Below are 9,176 nucleotides of genomic sequence, written 5' to 3' on the forward strand. Positions count from 1 at the left end.
ATCCAGATTTAACATGATTTATCAAATCCTGTTTAGTGTAAAATCAAAATCCAGATTTAACATGATTTATCAAATCCTGTTTAGTGTAAAATCAAGTTGCAGCCAAACTCCGCCTTAGACTTTTCATTTCATACCACTGCCCACTACAAGATTATAGTGAACTAAGTTGTTGGGAATCATGGAAAAGGTTTATTTGGCTAATGGTGGACTTTTGAATATTCTTCATGTTGGGGATGTAAGTTGAAAATGAGCCTTCTTGAAATATTTTAACTGTTAGCCATATTTCTATTGACTTGCAACTTGATTTTAGTTGTGCAACTTAATATAGTTATTAAGTGCTTCGAATGTTTTAAAAATAAATATCATCATTATTCGTCACCCACCGTTTACCTTTGCCCAACATAGTCGGTCACTATCAACCCTATTGAACATCATTGACTATCTTGTTGGTTACCTTCACATTTCCTTGTCGGCCACGACCATTTGCCACTTTTGGCCATCAACCACCATCGCCACTGTTGGCCATCAACCGCCATCGTCACTATTGCCGTTATCGTCTTATTGGCTGCCTTTATTGCCTCCATCACTAATTACCTTTATGAGTACAATAATAACAAATGAAAAAAAAAAAAAAAACACTTAATATGATGAGTGAAGGGTTTATCAAATATATTACTAAGAAAGTGAATGAAATAAATATAATTGAAAATATCAGTTAGAGGAAAAATATGAGTGGATTAAGAAGTAAAAAGGGCCTAGGCATACTTAGAACCATGTATGACAGATGATTATTACTTAATTAGGCTGTTAAAGTGATATCTCTAAAAAATTATCTTAGAATTCTCCTGTGAAGCATTAAGGTATAAGCAATTTGGAAGAGATGATAGTGATTACTTTTGATTGCACCATTTTTTGGGATGTGTGAATGCATGATGATTAATATATAATGAAAATTTTTGACCAACACTAATAAATAAACTCAAATTTTCTAGATATAGTCAACAAAAAGAGAGAAATAAATTAACAAAAATAGATGAGAGGGGTCATGACTTGGACATCATATATTTGAATAGACCAAGTCAAAATGTGCACTTTTCTAAGAAATTTAGACACATGAAATTAGGCACTGTGATTCTTACCCTATCCAGGCTTCAATTTCAAACTTAGAAATAGAGGATGGAATATGATTAAAACCCCAAAGATCCTGCCCTGCTTTGATACAATAATAGAATAGTGATATCGGATTGATTATCTCAAAATGAATAAGGGTTTGTATGTATAAACAAAAATCATGGATAACAAATGACATGTCTACTGTGGTAAAAATATGAGTGGATAAACGAGGCTTCTTTTTATTTATTTATAGAGATAAATAAGACGAGCTTTGGTGCGGTCTCACCACGTGCTTTTGGAAGTGAAGCTACGATGAAAAATAACTTTGATTGATATGCAAGGTTTTGATGCAAAGGATTTCTCTGATCTTTAAGTATTATATGTGTACCTACTGGAGGGGATAAAGTCTATAAAAATGCAAATGAGTTGGTTGTTTATTTTACTATTCGCTGGCTTAAAATCTATATCAGAACATTCTATCGTTTTGAATTAGTTATAAATTCAAAAACCATTGAAATTCTTCAGAGAAAATAACCATAACTTATAATCCTTAACTTAAATCACATTTTTTATTAAAAATTGTTTTTTTTTTTTGCGGGGGGTTGGGTAGTTATAGTAGAAATTATGTTTACTGGAATGTTGCTGTTAGTGGCCCATTTTATGTTTTAAGGTTTACAGTTCATATTTTTTTATTCTGTTAAAATGTCATCGAAATTTATATTTTTATTTGCTACTGATGTATTGCTTTTCACTTGTTTAGAAAGAAAGTGCATGCCAATCATGTGGAGAAAGTGGAAATCTCTTAGACTGTAGAAGTTGCACCTATTCTTTTCATCAGAAGTGTGTAATTCATCCCGGGAAAGCTTCTGCTAATGATAGCTGGAGCTGCCCTGAATGTGTATGCTTTTCCTGACTCCAAGCCTTGTGATAATACTAGCATTTGAGAAATTTGGCTACATTGAACCTTTACTAATTAATCATTATGTACATAATGTGGATATTTTTTTTCTTTAAAATTGAAATGCTACTAGAATACGTGCAACTTGCAGGTCAACCCTCTCAATGATCTTGATAAGATTTTAGATTGTGAAACTCGTGCAACTGTAGAGGATGAAAAAGATCTTTCAGGGCCTGGGGCAAAAAAAAAAGGCGTAAAACATTATCTGGTTAAGTGGAAGAGCTTGTCTTATCTTCATTGTACTTGGTAATCTTCAATTGTTTAATTTTACCATTTGCTATTGCAAGTTATTAAATCTTCTCAACTTTTTTTTAACTTGTAGTTAATGGAAATAATCATGTTTTTTAATACATAGGAGCATGAAATGTTTGAAAAGCATGCTATTATTCTTTTTATAGTTGCTCTTTTTCTACTCTTTTAAATAGTCTATTTATTGCATATCTTTGAATTTGGACAGGGTGAGTGAGGAAGAATTTAAAAAAGCTTGCAAAGTCAATTCCAGATTGAAGGGTAGATTAAACACGTTCCAGAAACAGTTGGATTCTATGGGTGGCACTGATGATGACTGGATTGCCATACGCCCTGAATGGACAACTGTTGACAGAATCATTGGAAGCAGGTTATCAAATTTCTCTAATGTTTTCATTTTTTTTTCATTTGAAATGTTACCCAAAAATACACTTTAATGATTTATAGTAAATAAATGTTGAGACAATTTGTAATTGCAAACTTACAAAAATTGCTAATAGGTTAGGGAATAAACAAATTTAAGATTATAACTTCTGATGCTTTTATTTGGTAGTTTGGTTACTAACAGAGGAGAAAAAAAGGAGATTTGTATGATTAGATTTTCTACATATGCAAGGCTTTAATGAATATTTGAACAGCTATTTTCATAAAATTGCTCAATGAAATCTCAGAAGAGAATGTTTATAGAAGATATATCTGTATGTGTGTGTGTGTGTGTGTGTGTGTGTGTATTGATTGATTGATTGATAGATAGATAGATAGATGTGTTGAAATGTCATGTTTAGTTAACTTTGAAAATGATGTTTAACACTAAAACTTAGTCCAAGATTGGTAGGAAGTTCCTGGAGAGTTTGGAACGAAGGTTGAGGACAATCACTTTAATATTTGGTAGTCATTTTAGTTTTGTGGTGGAAGGTAAGTGTAAATTCTTATTCTTATGCTATGGAAAGTAAGATGATAAGCCAGAGAGCAATGAGAAGATCTTTCTGTGTTTTTTTATTGATTATTAAAAATCGTATCATCAAATATCTGGGGATTGATTTTGTGTGCATTGAAGACTTTATTTATTTATTTATTTATTTTTTGGTGAAACTAAAAGTTTATGACATAAGAAGGCATTAGTTATTTTGCTGTTAAAGATTTAATTTATGATCTTGTTAGATTCACATTTGTTAGTGGGTGGCATGAGAACTTTGCTACAAAAAGATTATACTAAATAGAAAAGATGAGAGAAAAATAGAACATAGAGTGAGAAGCTTTGTGATTCTATTCGACTGTCAGTAAGTAAAAGACTGATATGATTGATTGAATTTGTCTAGTTCACTTTTTATGCCTTTATTTATTTATATTTTTGAGTCGGGTGTTATAAGAAAAGCTACATTTTAACAATTCAAGTAAAATTATATGGCAAGACTTAACAAATGCTTGATGGAAAATGAGAATGTTTAGCCATCTTTTAACTTTTTTGATAATTTAAAGTACTTCTGATGAATTCTAAGGTCAGACTAAAGTGATGCTGCAACTGACTATAATTGATGAGTTTAGATAGAGTATATGTGACTACATTTAAACCCGGCGAGTAGATTTGATTTTTGATCTGGTTCATTTGATAACCTAATGAATACCCTAGGCAACTTCCGTTATTAACCTGCGCAACTTATGTTTTAAGATGAATAGCTTTGGAAACGTGAACTCTTCGGAGAGATCATCATATAATTTAGTGATGTCTTTTTTATGTTGAATTAATATTCTTTTGTTGATTGACTTGCTCTGGATTCGATTTTTTTTGTTAGCTAGAATGGTTGATTTAGCTTAGGTGACATTGTGTATATATTCTTAGTCTACAACAACAACAACAACAACAACAAAGCCTTAATCCCACTATGTGGGGTCAGCTACATGAATCTTTTTTCTCCATTGCGTTCTGTTTAGTGTCATATTTTCATTTTGTTCTAGTAAATTAAGATCATTTTTTATACAATAAGCCCAAGTCTTCCTAGGTCTACCTCTGTCTTTCTTAACACAAGTCGAATCTAAAACATTGAATCTCCTAATCGGATCATCAAATGGTCGATGTTTAATGTGACCAAACCATCTAAGACGACTTTCTCTAATTTTGTCCGTCACAGGAGTTACACTAACCCTATCACGGATATATTCATTTCGCATTTTGTCTCTAAGTGTAAAGCCACTCACCCACCTAATCATTCTCATCTCGGCAACACTTAAACTTATTATTATGCTTCTCATTTAAAGGTCAACATTCAACGCCATAGAGCATTGCAGGTCTCACCACCGTCTTATTTCAGTTTAAATCTTTTCTATCACACAAAAAGCCTGAAGCATTCCTCCACTTCAACCAACCAACTTGAATTCTACTATTAACATCCCCATCTATATCACCATCGCTTTGAACAACGGACCCAAGGTATCTAAATCGTTTACACCTTTTAATAATTTGATCACCCAAATTCATACTTCTGTCACTAGAGCTACTCATACTAAAATTACATTCCATGTATTCAGTTTTAGTTCTACTTAAATGAAGGCCTTTAGAATCCAACGTAGACCTTCATAATTCAAATTTTTCCTGGGCTTTTTCTCTCATCTTATCCTCGAGAAGGATATCATCAATAAAAATCAGACACCAAGGTACATCCTCCTGTAAATGTCTAGTAAGACCGTCCATAACTAAAGCAAAAAGTTATGGGCTTAAAGCCGATCCCTGATGTAATCCAACAGAAATAGGAAGATATTTGGTCAATCCTCCTTCAGTTCGAACGGATGTAACAACTCTAGTATACATATCTTTAATGACTTGAATATAAGTCAACAACATTTCTTCTCGAGAACTCTCCAAAGGATATCTCTTGGAACCTTATCGTAAGCTTTTTCTAAATCAATAAAAATCAAATGTAGATTCTCCTTATTATCTCTGAACTTCTCCATCAAACCTCTCAATAAATATATTTTTAGTCTACAAACAACAAAATTGTTTAGTAATAGAAAGATGTTGACGCAGTTGTAACTTTTGTTCCATGACTTAGGCGGAACCGAGGGAGAGCAGACCGGCGTGGTTGAGGAGTTTCATGTCCATAGGTCAGCCTGACCCCTTAGGGCCTCTATTTTACCTTATTTAAAATAGAACTATTATTTTTATCCTCATTTTTATAAATGTATTGTTTAAAATATTTCCAAGAATTTTGGTTTTTTTATGTGATTGTAGACTACTTTCTCTAATTTTTCTTCTCTTTGGAGTGTTTTATCCTATTTCTTTTTTAAGTGGTGCATCTGTAGCTTAAGCTAAAATTGTTGATAGATCGTCATCAATGCTCGTATCCCTTTTACATAATAATCGACTGTCCTCTTCTTTGTTTTCCAGAGAAGAAATCAACAAGCGCCCCTCTAATATTTGAGTTCTTGTTATTTTTTCAATTTTTCCCTTCTCATTTTTTTACGAACACTCGCAAGCCCTTTTTTGATCCTTAATCATCATATAGATCATTTGGTATCAGAGCTTTTTTAAACACTGCATTTCATCTACTTCTGAATTTTCATTCCTCGCCTTAGCCCACCACCAAAACCATCCATACACACTCCAAATTTTAAATCAAAATTTTGCCAACCCCAAACCCGAACCCTATCCCTATCCTTTCCCGAAACCCTAAGTGTAGAGCAAAACATCATGGTATTAAGGAGAAATCCATAAAAAAATGTTGAAAGTACCATGGAAGATGTATGAAAATAGATTCTTCCATTATAGCATAAAATCGCTGAATTTGAAAGAAGATAACATTGTGAGATTACAAATAATTATAACAGTGACCAACTAGATGGAGAAGAAGAGGTTAACTTTTTTTTAACAAATGAAATCTCAAGTGATAAAGAATCAATGAATTATCATTTGACATTAAGTATAGAAGAAATGAGAGTGATTTTTAGGTTAAAGATTAATTTATCAGATTTTGATGGCTGCATGGATTCAAAGGAATTCATTTATGACTCCAAACTGTGGAACATATTTTTGAGTGCAAGACATTTCATAAGTGTACATTCAAAATACTTCAGCATTAATCTTGAGGAGATCCTATGGATTGAAAAACAAATATGGTTACAAATGACCCACAAGTGTTCAAATGTCACATTAACGTGAGCCCACATGATCGGATACATAACCACGACCTCCCCTGAAACCATGTCCAAAGCTTGCCGAACGAAAGACCCTTAGGTCAACCTAACCAAAGAAAGGAACCCAATAGACTAAGCAAAATAATGCCACTACTCACCTTAGAGAAACCCTCAAGACTTGCCAAGACTATTCAGGTGCCCAGCGCGACATCTACATAAATTTTCCAATGGTTCTCCAGTTGAAGGTGTGAGCTACCTGTTGGATTACGACAATATGCTCTTTGCCTGACAATCTAATCTTATCTTGACAATAGGAATCCCACTTAAGGGGTCAACGACTAACAATCAAACCAACAGAGCTGACCAAATAATGTTCGGCGACCTAAAGACCCACAGAAGTTGACCGACTATCCTTAGCCAAGTCGACCGACTATTCTTAGCTAAGTTGACTGACTGCCCTCAGCTAAGCCGGATGACTATCTTCCGTGGGGCCGATCAACTGACCATCATATGAGAATTGATTGCCTGCCTTGACTCAACAAAATTGACCAATGAACTTGGTCGACTCAAGGGCCAGTAATCTTAGACAACCGAATGATGGGGCAGTTGAGCCAAAGATTATTTTATTATCTTTTAATGTATTTATTTATGACCAAAATATTCTGTGGCTTCCTTATTTGAACAGGTACAAACATGAAATTGTACACTTTATATCCCCTTGGCCTTTAAATAGGGGGTCATATCTATATTAAAGTGGAAATGAATCGTTTAGGCTAATCTAGTCTCATGCTCACTCTATTGTACTCTCTTTCTCTCTTTTTTTCTCTCTTCCTCTCTCTTATGTCCTATGCTCTATTCATTGAGTGTGCCTCACAGGACAATTTTAGATTCATCCCAAAATATGCGGTGAGCATGAAGTATGCCAACATTAAGAAGAGGAGAAGAAACTCACCAGAGAGACAAAGGTGATATACAGTGCACTTGGGAGTTTGTACAACAACAAATTCAAGAAGGGACCAAATGATGGGCCTGATGATGGAGGTCATCAGAGAAATAGTGGCCCTGGGAATGGAGTAGAACTCCTAGAATTGAACCATATGGAGTACAGGCCGGAGCCTAACAAGAGTAACTACGCCGCGGAAGGACAACGAGACTCCTAGTACCAAGACTTTGCTCGATCTGCACCATTGGACAAATAGCGTTTCAAACTTACTGAGGCCCCACGCCAGTCAGAGAATGCGTCTCGACTCCTAACAAGGGTTCTTTTGGCCCAAACGGCCACATTATGTCGTTCAGGTCTGCCTGTTTGTCTGTTGAAGATTACTGATGCGCTGAAGTGCCATATTTTTTTCACCACGTTGAGGGAATCAACCCTCAGGTGGTTTAATGGATTACTTGCTAGGATAATCAACTCTTTTGCTGATTTTAAGAGGTTGTTCGTGGCACAATTTGCTAACATGTGTAAGTCGTGGAAAGGCTCGAAGCTCCGTGGTAGGTTAGACAGGGCCAGCATGAGAGCCTACAAAAGCTTACATAACTCGATTCCCGAAGGAGATGCTGGGAGCGCGGGGCCTGAAACCTGGAGCAACACATGCAGCCTTATCCCAGGGGTTGAGAGGAGAGAGATTTCAATATGCTCTAGGCTTGCAACTGTCATAAACCCTGGCTGAACTGTTGGAGTTGGCCAACATTTAAATTGACACAGAGGAGTACGTCGACAACCCCACTTGTCATAAAGCTGAATCGTCTGATTGTCTCCTGCGAAAGAGAGCCCAAAAAACAACGGATGGAGACCAATGGATGGTCACCATCCACTCTTCTGCCCCGGGCATGAAGACCACTGTGGGAGAATAGGGAGACAGACCGAAACCATCATCGTGATGGTCAACAAAGGTATACTGACTAGCGTGACAATCGACCACTCCCTTCAAAGCAGGTTGAGCCGACCTTGGATTACGTTGGGAGTATTGAACGGTATACACATGACATGTAGACCTAGCTCAGCTCAGCAGGGGGCTCCCAAAAGATTGAACCGATGTGGATGTTTGCTTGCAAGTGAGGAAAAATCCTCAGGTGCCTTCGGGGACGGTGTAGTCACTAGTGGGATGTAGGTGCTTCGCAGACCGCAGCCGTAGAGCTTTCAGCCCCGGGAGATTACAACAACTCCATCACTGACAACGAGTAGATAGAAGCATTGACGAATGAGGTCGAAGCTCTCCCAACCTTAGGAGACTAACACGGGGCTCCCTAGGGGGCTGAATTGGTTCAGAACCGGTTGGATCAGCTGATCTGGGTTAGCCAATAGGGTAGCAGTGCTAGTGCAGGTTTATGGATTAGGTTTGCCACTCACTGGGAGGGGTCTCCCTCTTCTAGTTATCTACTATATCTATGTTATGTTATTGTCACTAGGGTTAAGTTTTGTTGCTGATTTTTCCGTCAGGACAACCGCCGGTGTCCCTCTTTTCCCATTATAGGGCTAAATCCGACGGCGAGAAGGTGCACTGACTGTAACTCGTCCCGAGGCGGTATCTTTCCTTTTATTGCTTGCTATTGCCCTTCCCTGCTCCCTGCCATCCCCTTAGCTCCTTCTTGCTGTTGCCGTCTTCTCCACCCTTCCTTTCCACCTGACCTTTCCACCTGCCGCCAACCTCCTCCCAACCCTTTCCCGGTTATCCCTGATGTTCCCTGAGGGACAACACCATGCCGCCCCACCAAAACTCTGCTGAAC

General features: G+C 36.7%; 1 protein-coding gene across 1 annotated transcript in view; it reads left to right on the forward strand.

The window, feature by feature from the left end:
* Nucleotides 1-1,873: 1,873 nt before the first annotated feature.
* The window catches only part of LOC110032331 (CHD3-type chromatin-remodeling factor PICKLE-like), a gene marked incomplete at its 5' end in the record, with an annotated part of 151,853 nt that continues 144,550 nt past the window's right edge, over nt 1,874-9,176 (forward strand). Inside the window, 3 exon segments of the mRNA XM_020735924.1 lie at nt 1,874-2,011; nt 2,163-2,317; nt 2,529-2,690. Of these exon segments, the coding sequence (XP_020591583.1) occupies nt 1,874-2,011; nt 2,163-2,317; nt 2,529-2,690 (455 nt within the window).

The sequence above is a fragment of the Phalaenopsis equestris genome, unplaced genomic scaffold (genome assembly GCF_001263595.1).
Source record: "Phalaenopsis equestris unplaced genomic scaffold, ASM126359v1 Scaffold000924, whole genome shotgun sequence".
Classification (NCBI taxonomy): domain Eukaryota; kingdom Viridiplantae; phylum Streptophyta; class Magnoliopsida; order Asparagales; family Orchidaceae; genus Phalaenopsis; species Phalaenopsis equestris.